Source organism: Oncorhynchus masou, chromosome 2, assembly GCF_036934945.1.
Source record: "Oncorhynchus masou masou isolate Uvic2021 chromosome 2, UVic_Omas_1.1, whole genome shotgun sequence".
Taxonomy (NCBI): domain Eukaryota; kingdom Metazoa; phylum Chordata; class Actinopteri; order Salmoniformes; family Salmonidae; genus Oncorhynchus; species Oncorhynchus masou.
This window is the reverse complement of record NC_088213.1, coordinates 31,204,401-31,228,715: the sequence shown is the minus strand read 5'-3', so window position 1 is coordinate 31,228,715 and position 24,315 is coordinate 31,204,401. Positions and strand designations below refer to the sequence as shown.

General features: G+C 43.9%; 1 protein-coding gene across 2 annotated transcripts in view; it reads left to right on the top strand.

Moving 5' to 3' along the window:
- Window positions 1-24,315, top strand: part of LOC135558579 (ribosome quality control complex subunit TCF25-like) — a 34,089-nt gene extending 9,774 nt beyond the window's left edge. The window contains exons 7-19 of one of the 2 annotated variants that reach the window (XM_064992494.1): window positions 564-694; window positions 1,121-1,220; window positions 2,593-2,686; window positions 2,830-2,922; window positions 6,366-6,471; window positions 6,591-6,750; window positions 6,886-6,973; window positions 7,150-7,308; window positions 12,498-12,588; window positions 13,263-13,342; window positions 17,854-17,929; window positions 23,079-23,291; window positions 23,589-24,315. In XM_064992494.1, coding sequence (XP_064848566.1) covers window positions 564-694; window positions 1,121-1,220; window positions 2,593-2,686; window positions 2,830-2,922; window positions 6,366-6,471; window positions 6,591-6,750; window positions 6,886-6,973; window positions 7,150-7,308; window positions 12,498-12,588; window positions 13,263-13,342; window positions 17,854-17,929; window positions 23,079-23,246 — 1,346 coding nt within the window. In that variant the 3' untranslated portion in view covers window positions 23,247-23,291; window positions 23,589-24,315. Of the gene's footprint in view, window positions 1-563; window positions 695-1,120; window positions 1,221-2,592; window positions 2,687-2,829; window positions 2,923-6,365; window positions 6,472-6,590; window positions 6,751-6,885; window positions 6,974-7,149; window positions 7,309-12,497; window positions 12,589-13,262; window positions 13,343-17,853; window positions 17,930-23,078 lie in introns of both variants that reach the window. The other variant, XM_064992485.1, reaches the window with a different exon arrangement.

Genomic DNA, 24,315 nt, shown 5'->3' with positions numbered 1-24,315 from the left:
ACCACACTGCCTGTGTAGGTGGACCATTTCAGTTTGTCAGTGATGTGTATGCCGAGGAACTTGAAGCTTTCCACCTTTACCACTGCGGTCCTGTCTGTGGATAGGGGGGGTTGATCCCTCTGCTGTTTCCTGAAGTCCATGATCAGCTGCTTTTGTTTTGTTGACGTTGTGTGAGAGATTATTTTCCTGGCACCATACTCCCAGAGCCCTCACCTCCTCCCTGTAGTCTGTCTCGTCACTGTTGGTAATCAAGCCTACTGCTGTTGTGTCATCCGCAAACTTGATGATTGAGTTGAAGGCGGCATGGCCACGCAGTCATGGGTGAACAGGGAGTACAGGAGGGGGCTGTGCACGCACCCTTGTGGGGCCCCAGTGCTGAGGATTAGCGAAGTGTTGTTTCCTACCTTCACAACCTGGGGGCGGCCGTTCAGGAAGTCCAGGACCCAGTTGTAGAAACTTAGCCTCTGAATGGGCAATACATAGCATCAGCAATCCAGGGTTTATATACGTCATTGCATGTAACTCACATAGAATAATACTGTCCGTAATATTTCCTCCTTCAGGTATCTCAATGACCCTACTGGAGTCCAGGGATGGTCTACAGTACTTCACCTTCGAGCACAGCCGGGACTACCAGCAGATTCAGTTCAAGTTCCTGGACTCAGTGGAGTCCATGGATCCCAACAACATTGTGGTAAGGCTACACCCACAGTCTCAGGGAGATTGATCAGCAAAGCCGTGATGCGCGTCTCAAATATCTAGGACAACTTATATGCATGAAAATAGATTCTAGATAAATCCTGACTAAGATTCTAGGTCACGGCATGAGAAACTAGAGGTAAATTCAGTTGAAATTTCAGGTTGAGGTCATACATGGTTTCTAATGTTTAGACAAACGGTGATCCTCCCCCCTGTGTCCCCCATAACTCCCCCCACTTCCCTCACCCCCACCCACCCTGCCCCTGTCCATCCCAACCTCCCCTTCTCCCCCACCCTCCCCCATCTCCATCACCCTCCCGGCTCCCCTACCTCAAACTCCCCTTGTCCACCCCACCCCCTCCCTGTCTCCCTCTCCCACTGTCTCCCCCGCCCTGTCCACCCCACCCTACCCTCTCCCCAGGCCCTGCTACAGATGAACCCCTACCACATTGACTCCCTGCTGCAGCTCTCTGATGTCTGCCGCATACAGGAGGACCAGGAAATGGCCAGGGACCTAATCGGTGAGTGTCAGGGACCTGATTGGTGAGTAGGACTCCTGTCTTTGCTCTGGTTGGCAAGGAGGGTCATACTCAAAGTTCTGATTGGTTAGTTGGGGATCCTCTCTGCTGTATCCTCTTGCTCAAGGTTTGTAAATGTGTCATGAGACCCCTTTGGTATGTTTCCTTGGACCCATATACAATTTAATCTCGGTCCCAGATAAATAGTTGGAATAAGTTTATGCAACATTATTCTTGATAAACATCGGTTTCCTCTGGGCAGTACATGTTTAATAGGTTATTTCATACACAATAACTATACCACACACTGCTCTAGTATGTCATATATTACCTGATGCCAGGTTTTCTTCAACTAAGCTTTGGAACCCGAAGTAGGCCCTGAGCATTTCTCGTTTGGATCTCGAGCTGAAAAAGCTTAAGAACCTCTGCCTTATGCAATTGATCTAGATAAGGTTTAATAGTTAAATTGAGTCATCTGTATCCACAGCATGTTTATTCTCTGAAAGACTCTAAATTGGGAAAAAAAGAACAACAAGGGGCCAGCATGCAAAGTAGTGTATTTCAGATTCCTCAGGTAATGCATTTAGGCAGGAAATGTTACCATACTGTTACTCCACGCCTGTCGCTACTGGCCTGCTAACATCATCTATAAATTAGTTGATAAATACAGTTAAGGTTTGAGCAGAGCTTTGGTCAGGGCTAAATCACATCAATACAGAGCAAGCAAAAGCAGCTTCCATTTACAGTGACTTCTCTCTGACCTCCAAGGTGAAAGTACATTTTCAACCACACGTAACTGAATTGAACCCATCTAAAATATTTATTGGTTATCTAGCCACGTGTTTGCACTGTACACAATACATTCAAACAACTAACAGATTGTTCCGATATAGTCACTGAAAGTGCATGGCAAGATTATTGTGGTCTGTAGCCCCTCTCATCCTGTCAGCTGCTCCTGATCATGCTAATGAGGTCCTACTCAAATCAACTCATTACAGCAGCTCTGGATTTTTTTTGTACAGTTGTATAATCTTAGTTTTCAAGGGCTTAGTACATTGGGATCCTACCAGTGTTTTGACCAATGAGAAATGCTGCAACCTCTAGGTAGCTAGTCTTGTTGATGTAGTATTTGACACTGGAACTTGCAAGGGAGAAAGTGAGTGGTTTCACTTAAAGCTGTTTTCATGCCTTCCAGCAGAGGGAGACATTTATGTTTTTACAAAAGACAAACAGACAGGTGGAAGGAGCCTGGAGGAGGGTATGGTGATCTACCAATTGAGAAACACTGAGACTGTTTAGCAGCCAGGTAGTGCTGGCTAAAGTGATATATTTTCACTTGTCTTTGATATAAGACTGTGTGGTGTGTGTGTTTCAGAGCGCACCCTGTACAGCTTTGAGTGTGCATTCCACCCTGTGTGCAGCCTGACGTCAGGAACCAGCAGACTGGACTACCTGCGACCAGAAAACAGGTTAGATAATACATCTCTGCTATACAGGTCAATCCACAAACGCTGTTATGCAAGGGCCTTTCTCTTAAATTTCCTTTGAATTTATAATTTTACAGGGTTTATAATAAGTCTCTCCTTTGTCTGTATATTTATCCTCTCTGCAGGGCATTCTACTTGGCTGTTTATAAACACATGATGTTCCTGGAGAGGAGGGGATGCCCCCGGACAGCCCTGGAGTACTGCAGACTCATCCTGAGGTACGTGGGAGACTGTGTGTGTGTGTGTGTGTGTGTGTGTGTGTGTGTGTGTGTGTGTGTGTGTGTGTGTGTGTGTGTGTGTGTGTGTGTGTGTGTGTGTGTGTGTGTGTGTGTGTGCACAGTGTGCACCCCAGGTGTCCGGGGTAGAGGGAAGGTGTGAATCGCATAATGGAAAGAAGTATAGCGATGGATTGCTTTTATTTATTCGCACACGAGAAAGATGAATAATGCAGATAAAGACAAAAGGTGTGTGCATTTATTTTTTTATGTATGTAGATTAGGGCCTAATACATTTATTTCAATTGACTGATTTCCTTATGTGAACTGCAACTCAGTAAAATCTTTGAAATTGTTGCATGTTGCAACAGGTGTATAAAACTGAGCACACAGCCATGCAATCTCCATAGACAAACATTGACAGGAGAATGGCCTTACTGAAAAGCTCAGTGACTTCAACATGACACTGTCATAGGATGCCACTTTTCCAACAAGTCAGTTTATACCATTTCTGCCCTGCTAGAGTGGCCCCGGTCAACTGTAAGTGCTGTTCTTGTGAAGTGGAAATGTCTAGGAGCAACAGCTCAGACTCAAAGTGGTAGGCCACACAAGCTCACAGAACAGGTCCGCCAAGTGCTGAAGCTGCTATGGGTTTCCATAGCAGAGCAGCCGCACACAAGCCTAAGATCACCATGTGCAATGCCAAGCGTCGGCTGGAGTAGAGTAAAGCTCATGCCATTGGAGCAGTGGAAATGCGTTCTCCGGAGTGATGAATCATGCTTTACCATCTGGCAGTCCAACAGACAAATCTGGGTTTGGCGAATGCCAGGAGAACGCTACCTGCACCAATGCATAGTGCCAACTGTAAAGTTTGGGGAAGGAGGAATAATGGTCTGGGGTTGTTTTTCTTGTTTCGGGCTAGGCTGCTTAGTTCCAGTGAAGGGAAATCTTAACTTGCTTCCAACTTTGTGGCAACAGTTTGGGGAAGGCCCTTTCCCGTTTCAGCATGACAATATCCCTGTGCACAAAGCGAGGTCCTTACGTAAATGGTTTGTCGAAGAACTTGACTGACCTGCACAAAGCCCTGACCTCAACTCCATCAAATACCTTTGGGATAAATTGGAGCGCTGACTGCAAGCCAGGACTAATAGCCCAACATCAGTGTACAATCTTACTAATCCACATACTTTTGGTCATGTAGTGTGTGTGTATATATATATATTTAAAAAAACAGATTGTTCAATCAATTAAATTGTGATATTTGTAGTTTATTAAATGGCATAAAGGCTGCGCTGTGCTAATCTGTGCCCGATCCCAATTGTTATCTAAGATTTCCTCTTAAAAAGATTCCTTCTCATATATTATCATAATAAAGGTCTTACCACACTTCACATCAACTAAACAGACATAAAACCTGAGTCCGATGTCCATATCGTACCCAGGAATGACTTTCTAAATGGACCAGGGTGACTGCATTCCATTACTGGTCATTAAACCTGTCTAAGCAGTATGACAGAACAACTCCCATGGGACAGGCCACACACTATTATTACACATTCACCTGCCTTCGCCCTGTGTCTTAGGCCTTTCGCCTTTATCTTATCTAGGATGTGGTGGTCATGGTGTACAAAACATTATGAACACCTGCTCTTTCCATGACATAGACTGACCAGGTAAAAGCTATGACCCCTTATTGATGTCATTTATTGAAGGGGAGTAGACAGGTTAAATAATGATTTTTAAGCCTTGAGACAATTGAGACATGACTTGTGTGTGTGCCATTCAGAGGGTGAATGGGCAAGACAATATATTTAAGTGCCTTTGAATGGGGTATCGTAGTAGGTGCCAGGTGCACCTGTTTGAGTGTGTGAAGAACTGCAACACTGCTGGGTTTTTCACGTTCAACAGTTTCCTATGTGTATCAAGAATGGTCCAACACCCAAATGACATCCAGCCAACTTGACAAAACTGTGGGAAGCATTGGAGTCAACATGGGCCAGCATCCCTGTGGAGCACTTTCAGCAAAAGCGGGTGCAACTCAATATTAGCAAGGTGTTTCTACTGTTTTGTACACTCAGTGTATATCTCTGATTTCCGTCAAACACTGGCTTCCTCCCCTCGCGGTGGTGTGTGTCTGCTCTGTATAAGCATCCAGGGTGGAACACGTTGTGACGGCTGTCCCTCTCAGGCCTGCTGTGTTATGATCAGGAGGACCTTATCTCTGCTTCAGTAGATGACTGATAGGAATACCAGATGAACAGCCCTGCCGCCCGCAGCAGCTCTGTCATATACCACATATAGGGCCCTGCTTTGTGTTGCGGAAATGGACGCACTGTGCTTTTACCGATATTTCCAGTGTTATCCAATCGTGTTGATGGAGGTAGAAAATCTTAGGAAATGCTATTTAATTGACACAAGCTGTCTCCAATCAATATCTGAATGGGACTCGAACCCGGGTCCAGCGACTGCCAACCCCCCTTCACCTGTTACTCCCAAGAGGTCCAAACCCCGAACCTCTTGATGAGCTCGCTAGGTGTTGGGTTATTGTTGCTTCATTACCCCCTTCCTTTGGGAGAGCGTGTCCCCAAGCTATACCAACTCCCTCACGAGTACATGCCACTCAGATGGCCTCATGGGCACCATCCCACTTCTGACACCAATGTAGTGAATTTGGAGGGTAGCCCCGACCGGGACTCAAACACAGATCCACAAACCCAGATCCAGTGACTGTCAAGTCAACAGGTGTTGATTTTATAGTCGCTGGATCCGGATTTGAATCTGTTGGGGCGACTACCCCCTGAATTACATACAGTGTATTTCAATGGTTGGTTTCATTTAATCAACCCTTTAACTGCACCCAATTTACCCATTTTTAGCTACAACTTCTAAGTCTGTTGGAGAGGATCAGCTTGAGCAAAATAAGGTGTAGAATCACTGATCTACAAATAGAATTCCCTGCCAAATGATAGTAAATAATAATATCACACGCACAACCAGACATTGATTGATTGGAGACGGTGTCAATTAAATTACATTTCCTATGATTTTCTACCTGCAGCAACACTAGTGGATAAAGCTTGAAATACCAGTAAAAGCACAGTGCTTCCACAGTGCTTCCACAGTGCCTCCACAGTGCCTCCACAGTGCCTCCACAGTGCCGCCACAGTGCCTCCACAGTGCCTCCACAGTGCTTCCATTTCCATTATGTATAGTGTCACTGTATTTAGGATCCGCAGGATATTGAGTGTTTCCAGCAATGGCACAGATTCTGGTCACGGGTTGTCATGGGTCCACTTTTAATAAAGAAACCATTAATTTTATTTCTGTAATGTTTATTTATATAATAGTTATGTGGTCTTAGTTATGTAGGCGAAACTGAATGAAGTATTCATTGAAGAAGAGGAGCTGTTGTGTGCTTTATTCCGTCATCTCCTTTCTCTTCCAAGTCTGGACCCCGACAGCGATCCCCTCTGTATGCTGCTGCTCATTGACTTCCTCTCCCTGCGCTCACGAGAGTACAACTTCCTCCTCCGGCTATACCAGGATTGGGAGGTGAGACGAGTGTGTGCGCCAGATTTTCCCTGTGTGTGTGACCTCATACAAGTGTGTGTGTGATTTCTGTGTGTGTGTGTGTGTGTGTATTGTCTGATTCCTGTGTGTGTGTTTCCCAGGTGCACAGGAACCTGTCCCAGTTGCCAAACTTTGCCTTCTCTGTGGCTCTGAGCCACTTCCACCTGAGTCAGGAGGATCAGACTGAGTCAGAGGAGAGGGAACGGCTCAAACACAAGGCTGACCTGCTGCTGCAGGACGCTCTCATCATGTTCCCTGGAGGTTAAAGTCACACACACACACAGGCCTGAGAGGGACAGCCATTAGAATGTGTTCCACCATGGATGCTTATATAGAACACACACACACACAGACAGAAAAGAGACCTATGCCTATCTGTTTGTTTGTGTTCCCCAGTGTTGATGCCTCTGTTGGACCTGTGCACAGTGCAGCCAGACGCTGCTGTATCGTCACATGACTTCTTTGGACCCAGAAGCCAGTTGGGGTAAAACATCTGCTTCAACCGAGGCATCATGTCTTCCTGTCTGTCATGTCTTCCCTTTATGCACATCGTCTGTGTCAGTCAGCCTAATGGAATTGAATCATCATTTATTGGCATGAAATTGTATTAGAGTGACAAATGTAATTGTTCCTTCCTCCCATCTCTTTCCCTCTTTCTAGGCAGTCTCCTGCCCTGGCTGAACTGGTGTCTCTGTACGTGGGGCGGACGCACACCCTGTGGAGGGAGGGAGGGGTCCTGCTGTGGCTGGAGGAGTGTGTGAGGGAGGTGTTACGACGAGTCGACGCGAAAGACCCTCTGGTGGAGGACTGCCAAAACAAGTAAGAGCCCCTTGGACTCTAGACCACTGGCATTATTACCTTTCCAACCGGGCAAACTGTTCCTCGTTACCGCATTCACCTTTATCCTCAAATTCACACTGAGTATTTCTGTTCAATAAGTAATATTCAGTGGAGCAATGGTCAGTGTGGATTCCAGGCTAGTTAACCTCCAACATTCCATGCCAAGTGAAAGTCTACTTACCCTTTGCACAGTTTACACATTTTGCAGCCTTAAAATGAAATACAAAAATAGATGACATAGTTTTTCTACCATTGGTCACAACCAACTCTACACTTCCAACGTGAAAGAAAAATTATAGAACATTTTCCAAATTAATAAAATAAGATGTCTGGATTGCATATGTCTTCGCATTTTAGGGTTAATACGTGGTGGAAGCACATTTGGCAGCCATTACAGCAGAAAAACATTTGGAATAGGAATATACCAACTTTACACAGATGTTAGAGCAACATACAGTGGGGCAAAAAAGTATTTAGTCAGCCACCAATTGTGCAAGTTCTCCCACTTAAAAAGATGAGAGAGGCCTGTATTTTTCATCATAGGTACACTTCAACTACATAATTTGCAAATAAATTAATTTAAAATCCTACAATGTGATTTTCTGGATTTTTTTTCTCTCATTTTGTCTGTCATAGTTGAAGTGTACCTATGATGAAAAATACAGGCCTCTCTCATCTTTTTAAGTGGGAGAACTTGCACAATTGGTGGCTGACTAAATACTTTTTTGCCCCACTGTATATCCATAGTATTTTTTCCAAATGTGCTCAAGCTCAATAAATTTGGTTGGAAGTAATTGACGGACAGCAATATTCAAACCTTGTGTCTGATTTTCAAGCAAATTTATATTAGGACTGAGACTGGACCATTCAGGAACACTCAACACCTCTTGGAAAGCCATTCTGGTGTGTCTTTGGCATTACACATACGGCATTACAATTTGTGTAATTGTCCTGCTGTAATATAAAACTCTATCCCAGGGTTATGTGTTCAGAAGACTGAGACAGGGTTTCCTCTAACTTTTTATCTGGGCTTTGCTCCTTTCATATTTATTTTGATCCTGACAAACTCCCCAGTCCCTGCAGGTGACAAGCATAACCAGAACATGATGCTGCAAGCACATAACTTTGAAAATACAGAGGATAAACCACATTGCATTCACTCCACATATCTGACATGTACGACAAAGTGAAAAGAATTAAGCCTGTGGTACAGTCCACTTCAAATCATTCATTCTGTTTGCAACAAGGCCGTTAAGTAGTACTGGGAGACAACAAGGCAAAGTATTGAGCTTGGGTCCAATACAACACAGAGTGAAACCCACTCTATTTTCAAGTATTGTGGTGGCAGCATCATGTTAAGGGTATGCGTGTCATGGCAGGGCTTGGAGAGTTTGTTAGGATCAAAAGTAAATATGAAAGGAGCAAAGCCCAGGTAGAAAGTCTGAAAACCTAACCCTGGAATAAAATGTACACCCCCAAGCTCTCTAAGCCTACCCCTCATCTCCACCACCCAGTAGGATCCACCGTTGTAGTCCAATCAATCATCTACCTTTGCATCAAATGGGCCTTATCCCCCAACCTTTAACCCCTCTTAACCCTTTCTCCTTCCCCTCGCTCATCCCTACTTAACCCTCTCCCACGTTGTCTCTCCTTTTCCTTCTCTCACCCGACATATCCCTTTATTTTTTCCCCCCCTCTCTCACCCTGCTTAACGATCTCTCAATCGATTTCTCCATTTCCCACTTGCACCTCAGGCTGTCAAAGTCAGGGTTAGTGTTTGTACTGTATGTCTGTTAACCCCATGTTAATCAGAGTCATCTGACTGACCCCTCACGAGTAGAGAAGAGAGAGGTTGCATGGAGAGGTTGCATGGAGAGGTTACATGGAGTCTACGTTACATAGAGAGTTTACATGGGGAGTAGAGGTCGACCGATTGATCGGAATGGCCGATTAATTAGGGCCGATTTCAAGTTTTCATAACAATCGGGAATTTTGGATGCCGATTTTGCCAATTTTTTATTATTATTTTTTTTTTTACACCTTTATTTAATATTTTTTAAACTAGGCAAGTCAGTTAAAACACATTCTTATTTTCAATGACGGCCTAGGAACGGTGGGTTTAACTGCCTTGTTCAGGGGCAGAATGACAGATTTTTACCTTGTCAGCTCGGGGATTCAATCTTGCAACCTTACGGTTAACTAGTCCAACGCTCTAACCACCTGCCTCACGAGGAGCCCGCCTGTTACGTGAATGCAGTAAGAAGCCAAGGTAAGTTGCGAGCTAGCATTAAACTTATCTTATAAAAAACAATCAATCAATCATAATCACTAGTTAACTACACATGGTTGATGATATTGCTAGTTTATCTAGCGTGTCCTGTGTTGCATATAATCGATGCAGTGTGCATTCGTGAAAAAGGACTGTCGTTGCTCCAACCTGTACCTAACCATAAACACCAATGCCTTTCTTAAAATCAATACACAGAAGTATATATTTTTAAACCTGCATATTTAGCTAAAGGAAATCCAGGTTAGCAGGCAATATTAACCAGGGGAAATTGTGTCACTTCTCTTGCGTTCATTGCACGCAGAGTCAGGGTATATGCAACAGTTTGGGCCACCTGGCTCATTGCGAACTAATTTGCCAGAATTTTACGTAATTATGACATAACATTGAAGGTTGTGCAATGTAACAGGAATATTTAGACTGATGGATGCCACCCGTTAGATAAAATACGGAACGGTTCCGTATTTCACTGAAAGAATAAACGTCTTGTTTTCGAGATTATAGTTTCCAGATTCGACCATATTAATGACCTACGGCTCGCATTTCTGTGTGTTATTATGTTATAATTAAATCTATGATTTGATAGAGCAGTCTGACTGAGCGATGGTAGGCACCAGCAGGCTCATAAGCATTAATTCAAACAGCACTTTCGTGCGTTTTGCCAGCAGCTCTGCTGTTTATGACTTCAAGCCTATCAACTCCCGAGATTAGGCTGGTGTAACGATGTGATGTGAAATGTCTAGCTAGTTAGCGGGGTGCGCGCTAATAGCATTTCAAACGTCACTCGCTCTGAGACTTGGAGTGATTGTTTCCCTTGCTCTGCATGGGTAACGCTGCTTCGAGGGTGGCTGTTGTCGTTGTGTTCCTGGTTCGAGTCCAGGTAGGAGCGAGGAGAGGGACGGAAGCTATACTGTTACACTGGCAATACTAAAGTGCCTATAAGAACATCCAATAGTCAAAGGTATATGAAATACAAATGGTATAGAGAGAAATAGTCCTATAATTCCTATAATAACTACAACATAAAACTTCTTACCTGGGAATGTTGAAGACTCATGTTGAAAGGAACCACCATCTTTCATATGTTCTGAGCAAGGAACTTAAACTTTAGCTTTCTTACATGACACATATTGCACTTTTACTTTCTTCTCCAATACTTTGTTTTTGTATTATTTAAACCAAATTGAACATGTTTCATTATTTATTTGAGGCTAAATTGATTTTATTGATGTAATATATTAAGTTAAAATAAGTGTTCATTCAGTATTCTTGTAATTGTCATTATTACAAATACATGTTAAAAATCGTCCGATTAATCGATATCGGCATTTTTTGTCCTCCAATAATCGGCATCGGTATCGGCGTTGAAAAATCATAATCGGTCAACCTCTAATAGAGAGTTTTTACATAGAGAGGTTACATGGAGAGGTTACGTAGAGAGTTTACGTAGAGAGTTTACGTAGAGAGTTTACGTAGAGAGGTTACGTAGAGAGTTTACGTAGAGAGGTTACGTAGAGAGGTTACGTAGAGAGGTTACGTAGAGAGGTTACGTAGAGAGGTTACGTAGAGAGGTTACGTAGAGACGTTACATAGAGACGTTACATAGAGACTTTACATAGAGACAGGTCATAACGTGCTCTTTGCGCTCCAGGGGTCCTAATGTTTATGGGTTGTTTTCTCAATGTCAGAAGTCCTGATCCCTATACTACAAATGTAGTTTGAGGAGTTGGCGAAGTAACTTTGGTCTAAGTTCATCTTGGGATTACCGTTATCACAAATGTGGCTTACCTTTTAGCCAGGTACATTTCTATGGCAACGAATCCTTCAGATCTAACTTGCTCCGAGGCAGGCTAACTCAGGGTTAACTACATTTATCCTGAATGGAGTGTCTGAGCTGCAAGTTGAGGACCAATGAAATCAGATTCCCTCCCTCTCTCAAAGATTACTTCATCATTCACTTCATTTGAGACAGACAACTAATTAAAGATTTTATTCATAAAATGTGTTTTGTGTGTGAAAGAAATAGTAATGGTTAAAATACCTATCACATTATACATAGTAACGACCGATGCATTTGAAACTTCACGCACAGTAAAACTTTTGTATGACCCAATACAGTTGTTTTATTATAAGAGGAAAAAGATGCTCATGCATTGGTAACCACACCAAAGTAATTCAATAAAGACTGCACTTAGAAGTCTATTTCACACCATAGCCTGCTGAATTTGCCAGATAACTTTTCTTTCATTTTGATTTATGCACAAATGAAAATGTGGCACTGACTTGCCCATGGATTGATGTTTCAGTATTGTCTCAATGAAGAGTTGGGCGTTCGACTAGCAGATTACCCCTATTCCTTAGATTAAATAGCATGCTTTAATGGAGAATCTCCTTGGAAAGTGCTTTTTAGTCTAGGAAAAGGCTTAATCTAGGTCTGAGAAACCATCCATAAGTCTCCGACAAATCTGCAAAAGTTATTGTTTCATAAGTGTTGAGGCAACACTTTTAGATTAAATATAGCAATGTTACATTTCGATGTCAGGAAGAAATCAAAGGAACCTCCTGAAATGAGGCATATTGGCTTATGTCTCTTTTTATTTGATTATTATTATTAATATATATTTGTTGTACTTTTACCCCTTTTTCGTGATCCCGGCCCGGCCAACCCCTCCCCTAACCCGGACGAAGCTGGGTCAATTGTGTACCGCCTCATGGGTCTCCCGGTCACGGCAGGCTGTGACACAGTCTGGATTCGAATCCGGGCCTGTAGTTACGCCTCAAGCACTGCGGTGCAGTGCCTTAGACTGCTACACCGCTCGGGAGGCCCTGGCCTATGTGTCTCTGACTTTGGTTTCCCCTCCTGTCTCCTCCATCCCCCTAGGAGGAAGCAGAGGTACCAGAGTGCCCCCTTGAACATCCATCGCCACGTCATCCTGTCTGAAATCAAAGAGGCCACCTCCACTCTACCGCTGGTGAGAGACTCAGGCAACAGCCACTCTACTATACCCTGGTCACCAGTTCTGTTTCTGATTTAGCCCAGTAATCCATTGTCATGCCGTTTGTCATTTGTTCAATCAGAAACAGATTTGGCAACCAGGTTTACTCTATTATTAAGTCTGTGTCTCATATAGCACCCTATCCCCTTATATTGCATGACTTTTGACCAGCCATAACCCTGGTCAATAGTAGCACACAGTATATAGGGGAATAGAGTGAATTATCTAATCATAGTATAATTTCCTTACTGCTTTATCACATGATCATGAATGGTTGTATTCATTCATTATGTACACTGTATATCCTGTATCTGTATAACATGAAATGTCCCAAAGAGTAAATGTGGTTTGCAGGAGAGTAGCGTACACATACACAACCGCTACAGTACAGAGCATGCCAAATTATGCTGAGAATGTAGTCCTCTAATTCAAAGAGATAAATAACAACTGGCATACGGCTTCCTTATTGGTTCCATGAAGAACCCAATCAAATATAATGATTGGACCTCCTCATCGAGAGGTCCTCATAACACAAACAAGATCAACTTGATGTTTTGGATGCATGACAATTACAACAGTAACAGAACTTTAGTGAGGATAGGCCTTCAATATGTTTACTGTAATGGTGAATTGTGTGTGTTCTCTCCCAGGAGGTGACCACTCAGTCGGTGATGGGGTTCGATCCTCTCCCCCCGCTGAACTCAGTGGTCTCATATACCCGGCCTGAGAGGTAACCCTCCAAACATGTCCTAACTTGTGTCATTATACATATCTTGTGCAAGGTAGGGTATGTACCAGTGTAGGTTTTTACATAGTACACAAAATATAAACACTACCGTTCAACATTTTTAGGTCACTTAAAAATGTCCTTGTTTTTTAAATAAAAGCACATTTTTTGTGATTTAAATAACATCAAATTGATCAGAAATATAGTGTAGACTGGCAGCTTCATTAAATAGTACCCGTAAAACACCAGTCTCAACGTCAACAGTGAAGAGGCGACTCCGAGATGCTGGCCTTCTAGGCAGAGTTCCTCTGTGTTCTTTTGCCCATCTTAATCTCTTCTTTTTATTGGCCAGTCTGAGATATGGCTTTTTCTTTGCAACTCTGCCTAGAAGGCCAGTGTCCCGGAGTCGCCTCTTCACTGTTGATGTTGAGACTGGTGTTTTGCGGGTACTATTTAATGAAGCTGCCAGTTAAGGACTTCTGAGGCGTCTGTTTCTCAAACTAGACACTCTAATTTACTTGTCCTCTTGCTCAGTTGTGCACCAGGGCCTCCCACTCCTCTTTCTATTCTGGTTAAAACCAGTTTGCGCTGTTCTGTGAAGGGAGTAGTACACAGCGTTGCACAAATGCTGATGCTCCAGATACTCAACTATTCTAAAGGACAGTTTTATTGCTTCTTTAATCAACACAACAGTTTTCAGCTGTGCTAACATAATTGCAAAAGGGTTTTCTAATGATCAATTAGCCTTTTAAAATGATATACTTGGATTAGCTAACACAACGTACCATTGGAACACAGGAGTGATGGTCGCTGTAAATGGGCCTCTGTACGCCAATGTAAATATTCCATAAAAAATCAGCCGTTTCCATTTACAACGTTAACAATGTCTACACTGTATTTCTGATCAATTTGATGTTATTTTAATGGACAAAAACGTGCTTTTTTTCAAAAACAAGGACATTTCTAAGTGACCTCAAACTTTTGAACGGTAGTGTACATATATTATATATACAGTGCATTCGGAAAGTACTCAGAGCCCTTGACTTTTTCCACATCTTGTTACGTTGCTGTTCTAAAATTGATTAATATATTTTTTTCCTCGTAAATCTACACACAATACCTCATAATGACAAAGCAAAAACAGTTTTTTGACATTTTTGCAAAAGTATATTTTTTTAAACAACTGAAATATGCTATTTACATAAGTATTCAGAACCTATACTCAGTACTTTGTTGAAGCGCCTTTGGCAATGATTCAGCCTCAAGTCTTCTTGGATATGACGATACAAGCATGGTGCACCTGTATTTGGGGAGTTTCTCCCATTCTTCTCTACAGATCCTCTCAATGTCTGTCAGGTTGGACGGGGAGCGTCGCTGCACAGCTATTTTCAGGTCTCTCCAGAGATGTTCGATTGGGTTCAAGTCCAGGCTCTGGCTGGGCCACTCAGGGATATTCAGAGACTTGTCCCGAAGCCACTCCTGTGTTGTATTGGCTGTGTGCTTAGGGTCGTTGTCATGTTGGAAGGTGAACCTTCACTCCAGTCTGAGGTCCTGAGTGCTCTGGAGCATCAAGGATCTCTCTGTACTTTGCTCCGTTCATTTTTCCGGAGGCGAGCACTGTCAAGTGTGGGACCTTATATAGACAGGTGTGTGCCTTTTCAAATCATGTCTAATCAATTGAATTTACCACAGGTGGACTCCAATCAAGTTGTAGAAACATCTCAAAGATGATCAATGGAAACAGGATGCACCTGAGCTCAATTTGGAGTCTCATAGCAAAGGGTCTGAATACTTGTGTAAAGAAAGTTTACTTTTTTATTTTTTTAAATAATATATAATGTGCAAAAATGTCTAAACCTGTTTTTGCTTTGTCATTATAGAGTGTAGTGTGTCAATTGATGAGGGAAAAAATTAATTTAATCCATTTGTGGGAAAAAGTCAAGGGGTCTGAATACTTTCCGAATGCACTGTAGCTAGTTATAGAATGTGGCTCCTTCAGGGCCTCCCGGGTGGCGCAGTGGTCTAGGGCACTGCATCGCCCAGGCTCTGTTGCAGCCAGCCACGACCGGGAGGTCCGTGGGGCGACGCACAATTGGCCTAGTGTCGTCCGGATTCGAGAGGGTTTGGCCGGTAGGGATATCCTTGTCTCATCGCGCACCAGCGACTCCTGTGGCGGGCCAGGCTAACCAAGGTCGCCAGGTGCACAGTGTTTCCTCCGACACATTAGTGTGGCTGGCTTCCGGGTTGGATGTGCGCTTCGCCTCTCCCGAGCCGGTACGGGAGTTGTAACGATGAGACAAGATAGTAATTACTAACAATTGGATACCACGAAATTGGGGAGAAAAGGGGGTAAAAATAATAATAATAATAATAATGTGGCTCCTTCAGATTGCTAGGTTCTTCTCTATAGGTCTACTTGGATCTGCAATCCTGTCAGTGCCTCTGGACTGAAAACCAAGAGTCAGGACAGTATCTGCTTGTGTTTTCCTAAGCAGAACCAATACAGCTTGGTTTGTTTCAGTCTACCTAAGGCTGTCTGGCCCACTGGCCACTGACTCCATTGAGGATCTCTAATGAAGGTATATTAGAGTACAGTGTAAGGGGATGGGGGTGATCCATTTGTAATGTTTGGAAAGGAGTGTGGACATTGGAAAGGCACACGGTTATGTAGGCCGGGGGAGGTGAATTAACCCTCTCTCTGTCTTTGCCAATGGTGACACACGCCATTGATGTACATTTGGCATAAAGAATAGCCTTGATTTCACCAGCTTGCATCTCTCCTCTTAATGGTCTATCCCTGACACACCCTTCCTTCTCTGCCTCACATTCTTTCTCTTCCTCCCACCTATCCCTCTCTTTAATCTCTCTTCTCCCCTCTCGCTGTCATCAGTTTCTCTGAAATAGCATGTGGTTACAGGAGTGTTGTGGGTTCCTGACTGAGGCCTCTTTCCTCCCATCTTGTGATAGCTTGTGATAACCTCCCTACCATCCACCAGCAGAGTCAGTGGTGGATGGTAGGGAGGCATCAAACCATCAGAGAGGTGAATACGGTGACAACGAATAACATGACAAATTGACTCCTAGTCAAGGGAAAGTGTAGCATTTGTTTTCTGAGGGCTGTTGTGTGGAGCACACTGTACATACTGTACCCTGTCCTGATGATCTCTGGTGAGAATTACTTAGAATGACAGCCCACCCATGTCTGAGGACAGCCCACCCATGTCTGAGGACAGCCCACCCATGTCTGGGGACAGCCCACCCATGTCTGGGGACAGCCCACCCATGTCTGGGGACAGCCCACCCATGTCTGAGGACAGCCCACCCATGTCTGAGGACAGCCCACCCATGTCTGAGGACAGCCCACCCATGTCTGAGGACAGCCCACCCATGTCTGAGGACAGCCCACCCATGTCTGAGGACAGCCCACCCATGTCTGGGGACATGTCACGCCCTGGTCGAAGTATTTTGTGTTTGTCTTCATTTATTTGGTCAGGCCAGGGTTGTGGCATGGGTTTTTTGTATGTGGAGTGTTTGTATTGGGATTGTAGCTTAGTGGGGTGTTCTAGTTAAGTCTATGGCTGTCTGAAGTGGTTCTCAATCAGAGGCAGGTGTTTATTGTTGTCTCTGATTGGGAACCATATTTAGGCAGCCATATTCTTTGAGTGTTTCGTGGGTGATTGTCCTTAGTGTCCTGATGTCCTTGTTCTGTGTTTATTTGCACCAGTATTAGGCTGTTTCGGTTTTCGTTACGTTTATTGTTTTGTAGTGTTTGTATTTAGATTTGTGTTGCTTCAGTGTAATAAACATGGATCGCAATCTACACGCCGCATTTTGTTCCGACTCTCCTTCACACCTAGAAAGCCGTAACAGGACAGCACTTGTTCCTCACAAGCTTTACCAACATGGCCACGGAGAAGTGTTTTGATTGATAAAGAACTGGGGGTGTGTAAGTGGTTGAAGTAATGATTTTATTAATGGGTGGGGGGTTACTGGTTACAATTTAGCACTGGAGCTGTAATCGCAACATAAAAGAGCATTCTTTGGGTTCAGAAAAACTATTGGACCTACTTATAATGATCTACAGTGAGGTCCAAAAGTACTTAGACAATGACACTTTGTTGGAATGGTTAATAATACATTATCATGTATTTCTATTGGGCACATAATCTGAATCACAACCAAAACTAACTGCAAATGCATACAACAAGTTTGGAGTATTACAAGCTTGTTGGAGTCGGGACCAAATATATGGAACCAATTACTCAACTTTTGACTACTTTAATACACATATAGGTACATTTGCCCAATACATTTGGTTCTCTAAAATGCGTTGATTATGTACACATTCCAAAGTGCAGGAGTACAGAGTGAAAACAACAAAACACGGACCTCACTGTATATGATGGTTGATATAATTTATGGTCATGGGAGAATCCTTATCAGCAGAAGAGTGTCAAACGTATTGTATGCTTGTGTTATCTCGTTAGCTTTCTCACTTGTCTCTGTGTTTGCAGGCAGAGTGTGGGAGCCTCCAATGAGAGCACCCTGTCACTGTTCTTCCGCTCTCTGCTGCCAAACTTCAACCTGCAGGTAAGTGAGTGAGCTAGGCCAAGGGGGAGCTACAGTAGACTAGGGGTATGCAACCAGGGTCCTCGGGAGCTGCAGTGTCAGGCAGATGGCTTGGGTTCTTTCATTCAAGTCCGTGTCTGATTATTTAGATCTGGAAAATTCTGATTCCAATCAGTGACATTAATGGATATGGATTTGACAAAGAAGTAGCAGAGGAAGAGGACATCAGCAGACACTGTGGTCCCTGAGGACAGAGCTGCATGCCCCCAAGCGTGGCAAATCTAAGAAAAGGTCCTCTGCATCATAGAACATCATGACTGCTTGTCCTTTGACCCCAATGTCCCATCTCCTGTTAATGACCTCATAAACCAACGTGTGTGTGTGTGTCTCGTGTCTGTCTGACTGTATTGTGTGTTTTTTAACATAGGGCGGGGACCTTGAATAAGATGGCATGTGAAACACAGCCTCATAACGATAATATAGTTAGCATCTCCACTGTGCCTTTCCCAATGGGAGACCAATAGGGAACATCAGCTGTTGAGGCATATGACCTCCCCACACACGGAAGAGTGTAAAAACAAATATATAAAGATCACAGGATATTTCCTCCCCACACAAAGTGTACGGAAGAGTGTAAAAACAAATATATAAAGATCACAGGATATTTCAGCTAATGGAGACATCCTGGGCTTGCTGCAGCAGGGCTACAATGAAAACATTCATAAAGTCCTGTACCGAGCTAATGGAGACATCAAAGAACCTGGTCTGTCGCCTCCTCAGGGCTCCCAGATTCATCCACATACTGAGCTAATGGAGACATCCTGGGCTACTGTTGGGCTGAGCTAATGGAGACATCCTGGGCTACTAGCCCATGCTGGAGACATCCTGCTAGGCCACGGTGTTGGGCTGAGCTAATGGAGACATCCTGGGCTACTGTTAGGCTGAGCTAATGGAGACATCCTGCCATCCTGGGCTACTGTTGGGCTGAGCTAATGGAGACATCCTGAGTTGGGCTGAGCTAATGGAGACATCCTGGTCTGTTGGGCTGAGCTAATGGGACTACTGTTGGGCTGAGAATCCTGGGCTACTGTTGGGCTGAGCTAATGGAGACATCCTGGACTACTGTTGGGCTGAGCTAATGGAGACATCCTGGGCTACTGTTGGGCTGAGCTAATGGAGACATCCTGGGCTACTGTTGGGCTGAGCTAATGGAGACATCCTGGACTACTGTTGGGCTGAGCTAATCCTGGACTGTTGGGCTGACATCCCTGGGCTACTGTTATCCTGGCTGAGCTAATGGAGACATCCTGGGCTACTGTTGGGCTGAGCTAATGGAGACATCCTGGGCTACTGTTGGGCTGAGCTAATGGAGACATCCTGGGCTACTGTTGGGCTGAGCTAATGGAGACATCCTGGGCTACTGTTGGGCTGAGCTAATGGAGACATCCTGGGCTACTGTTGGGCTGAGCTAATGGAGACATCCTGGGCTACTGTTGGGGTGAGCTAATGGAGACATCCTGGGCTACTGTTGGGCTGAGCTAATGGAGACATCCTGGGCTACTGTTGGGGTGAGCTAATGGAGACATCCTGGACTACTGTTGGCACAAAGGGTTCTGACAGGATGGAAGGGAACATTGATTAGCTGGAGTTTAGGTAGATATTCCCTAACCCTCTGGAGGTTTCTGAATGGATTAACCATACGACTCATTTCATGCCTATTTGCTCCATGGCCAAGCCTTAGAAAGTGCTTCTGAGTAGCTTCATACTCCACTAGATCTACTGCAGCTTATCCACATTAAGTCTACAGTAGTGTAACTTTGCCACAGAAAAACGGTTTCCTATGTTGGAACTAACCAATATGGCACATGAAGAACATGCTCATGTTTTCTGGTGCGTTTTGGACATGTCCGAACAATGTTGACCCATTAACGATGTTATGTAGGTCTGATTCTGACCTCTCTCTGATGTCCGAAAACACAATCTGATCACAATCTACAACCAACACTTTGTGACAGTTGGCATCGGAGGCCTAACAAAGTTTAGCTTCATCATTTGATTCAGCACAGATCGTGGAGAAAGATTGACGAGGCAAACTTGGCTTTTGGTACAAGAACTCTTGATTGACTCCGTGTTTTGCATGGGCTAACTTGATTTGAAACCATTTACTGCTATGGATTGGCTAACATATAGCCTCTCTTTGATGCACTGTTTTTAGTGGTGTGTTACTTGAGTCCTGTTGAAGCAGAACAGACAACTGTTGCATTTCAAGAGAGAGTCTTGATTCCTCTGACTCAGTGTTGTCCATGGCATCCAACGAGGAGGGAATGTACTGTCCGCCCCATTGCCCCCTGCTTCTCAGGCAGAGTGGAGAGGAGGTAAAGAGTGGGCAGTGTCACGCAGGGTGAAATACACAAGAGACAGATGGTGACAAACACCCCTGGAGAGGAGAGGATAAGCACTCAGCAGCCTGGCACCAGCAACCAGAGGATAGCCTATATTTACACATCACATTGTCTCTCGTCATGTTGACCTACTTCAGAACATTCTTGTGTCTATAAAAAAAAGATCCACATGATCAAAACATCAATGGACAGTATACATGTGTGGGGGTGATTTTTATATTTGATGAGGTGTCCCACACTGACTGGCAGTGTGTTGCCATGTAACCTTGTGCAGTGAGATGCAACGTGGTGTGAAGGAAGCAAAGCATCGTCTCCTATTATAGTTACTTTCCAATGTCCATGCCAGTTCAGAGTGTAGCTAGCCACGCTAGTGATCAGAGGACATGTGGCTAATTGTAAAGATGATCACTAATGTGGACCACCAACCTGGGCGCTCCAGTGTCCTCAGGTCCTCCTGTGCCACAACTGGCCATGTAAGTTCCAGAAACACCCACTGACCAAAAGCGTTTTAACCAGGAGGGACCACCTTTTTTATGCAGCTACTTTTAAACCATCTTCAGACTTATCTGATTAGGAAGAGGAATAGATGCAATTACGATAAGAATGAGACAGTTTAGGAGGAAGAGATGCTGTCTGCTTTCAGTTGTTTTATTGCACTGTTAGAATAGCTACAGTGTTATCCAACAGGTTTGAAATCACAATTTAGGTGTGTTGTAAATTAAATGAATCTAAGAAATGTATGTTCTGTGTGAAAATCCCAAAAAACTTAGACACAAAACACTGACATACGTGTATGTCACCTAGGGTCGTACAAAGCTCCTGTTTGTCTCTTTAAATTAATTTGTTTACGCGTGATACCTTATTGCAACGTTTGAAACATTTTGAACCTGAGTGAGACAGGAGAGAATAATGTGGTGTTCTTAAGAGATGGTATTGTGCTTTTCCTGGTTAATTTAAGCAACACATACACATACAATGTATTTGGGAGTATTCAGGCTCCTTGACTTTTTCAATTTTCAATTTTGTTACATTACAGCCTTAGTCTAAAATGGATTAAATACATTTTCTACACACAATACCCCATAATAACAAAACATTTTTTGTTGTTGTCATTTAAAAAAAAAAGTCTTTTGACCCTTTGCTATGAAATTGAGCTCAGGTGCATCCTGTTTCCATTGATCATCCTTCTTATTTTATTTTATTTTTTTACCCCAATTTTGTGGTATCCAGTTACAGTCTTGTCTCATAGCTGCAACTCCCGTACGGACTCGGGAGAAGTGAAGGTCGAGAGCCGTGCATCCTCCAAAACACAACCCACCAAGCTTCTTGACACAATGCCCTCTTAACCCGGAAGCCAGCCACGCCAATGTGTCGGAGGAAACACAGTACACCTGGTGACCGTGCCAGCATGTACTGCACCCGGCCCTCCACAGAGGTCGCTAGTGCGTGCTGGGCCAATTGTGCGCCGCCCCATGGGTCTCCCGGTTGCGATCGGCTGCGACAGAGCCTAGACTCGAACCCAGACTCTCTAGTGGCACAGCTGGCACTGCGATGCAGTGGCTTAGACCACTGCGCCACTCGGGAGGCCCCTCCATTGATCATCCTTGAGATGTTTCAACAACTTGGAGTCCACCTGTGGTAAATTCAATTGATTGAACATGATTTGGAAAGGCACAAACTGGTCTATATAAGGTCCCACAGTTGACAGTGCATGTCAGTGCAAAAACCAAGCCATGAGGTCAAAGGAATTGTCTGTAGAGCTCCGAGACAGGATTGTGTCGAGGCACAGATCTGGGTAAGGGTAGCAACATTTTTTTGCAGCATTGAAGGTCCCCAAGGACACAGGGGCCTCCGTCATTCTTAAATGGAAGAAATTTGGAAACACCTAGACTCTAGAGCTGGCTGCCTGGCCAAACCGAGCAATCGGGAGAGAAGGGCCTTGGTCAGGGAGGTGACCAAGAACCACCAATCAGGCCTTTATGGTAGAGTGCCCAGATGGAAGCCAATCCACAGTAAAAGGCACATGACAGCCCGCTTGGGGTTTGCCAAAAGGCAACTAAAGACTCTCAGACAATGAGAAACTAGATTCTCTGGTCTGATGAAATCAAGACTGAACTCTTTGGCCTGAATGCCAAGCGTCACGTCTGGAGGAAACCTGGCAGCATCATGCTGTGGAGGTGTCTTTCAGTCGGAGGGAGTGGGAGACTAGTCAGGATCGAAGGAAAGATGAATGGCGCAAAATAAAGAGGTCCTTTATGAAAACCTGCTCCAGGGTGCTCAGGACCTCAGACTGGGGTGAAGTTTCACCTTCCAACAGGACAACGACCCTAAGCACACAGCCAAGACAATGCAGAAGTGGCTTCGGGACAAGTCTCAATGTCGTTGAGTGGCTCAGCCAGAGCCCGACTTGAACCCGTGGTATACAAGTGTACCAAGCTTGTAGTGTCATTACCAAGAAGACTCGAGGCTGTACTCACTGCCAAAGGTGCAACACTAAAGTACTGAGTTAAGGGTCTGTAAATGTGATACTTAAAAAGATATAACTTTTTTTGCTTTGTCATTATGGGGTATTGTGGGTAGATTGATGAGGGGGGGAAAATATTTATTCCATTTTAGAATAAGGCTGTAATGTAACAAAATGTGGAAAAAGGGAAGGGATCTGAATACTTTCCGAATGCACTGTATACACACACACACACACACTTCCATATTGTCATGTTCAGTTATGATTAGAATTACTGCTCACACTCTAGTCACTGTCTCTGCAGGGTGAGCCAATGCCGCAGGATGACCTGGAAGTAGCTCAGGCAGGTCGGGAGCTGAACCAGGAAGTAAATCGTCTGATGGTGGCCATGAGGGACATGCTGGACAACATCCAGTTTCAGGAGCCACCTAGAGAGGACAACCCTGACAGAGACGAGGGGGAGTGGGACTGAGATGAGGAGGATACAGAGAGAGGTGGAGTGAGACTTGAGGGAGAGGTACATAGAGCTGTGAATGGATAGAAGAAAATAAAAAGTTGATTAAGATGAATGGAGTTGGAGTACAGCAGGGTGGTAGGAGGATGAAGAGTGAGTGAGGGAATAGATTCAGTGAGGGTAGCAGTAACAGATGTACTGTAACCTTAAAGAAAGAAATGGTAGGTCATCTATATGACCCAAACATCAAACAAACTCTCCCTTTCTGATATAGGCACAGTAGTATCACCTCTTCCTCATGTCATAGTCAGTCCATCAGCCCTCTCTCCTTCCTCATGTTGTCCCATTCTCTTTCCTCAGGACAGTTGTTCTTACTGATCGAGAAGATCAGGAGGCTGCGTTCATCAAGAAAAAAACTCAGTTTTTTTTAAAGAACATTGCTTATCAAAAAAATGAATATTGTGTTTCATCAGAAGGATAATGATGCCCTCCTGCTACAGTATATCTGAAGTGGAATTATTTCTGATTGAATAAATCCCTATGGTGTTGTCTTAGCAACCAAACGTCGTACACACATTGACAGTCTACTGCCATATGGGTTGATGAGAGTCAGGTTAAAGGTTAATGAGCGTCTGATAAAAGTCAGAATTATACAGTAATTCACCTTGTGAGTGGAACAAATGGACTTAACCTCTTATTCCATTTTTTATATTGGCCATAACAACTTTGATTTTTAATTTCAACTCCCAATTAACCCTGTTCATCAATGAATATAAAATGATGTTGTCTTAGAAATCTGATTTTGAGGATAAAATTCAAACTGATCAGGATATTTTTCTGTTGTGATTCTCTATAAAGAGGTATTTTTAACCTTACCTGAAATCAATTCTAGGCTGTTTATTAACTAGGGCCCGAAGTTGGTCCCAATGAGGTCATGTTGGCAGGAAAAACGACTGGCCCAAGTCATCTGTTAATGTCAGGAAAGGATTGCATGATATCCAACCCACTACTGTAAATACTCTGCCTAGAAATAATTTATTACACAAGCTAATGTAAAGACAATAAACTTGATGTTCATATGGTTCAA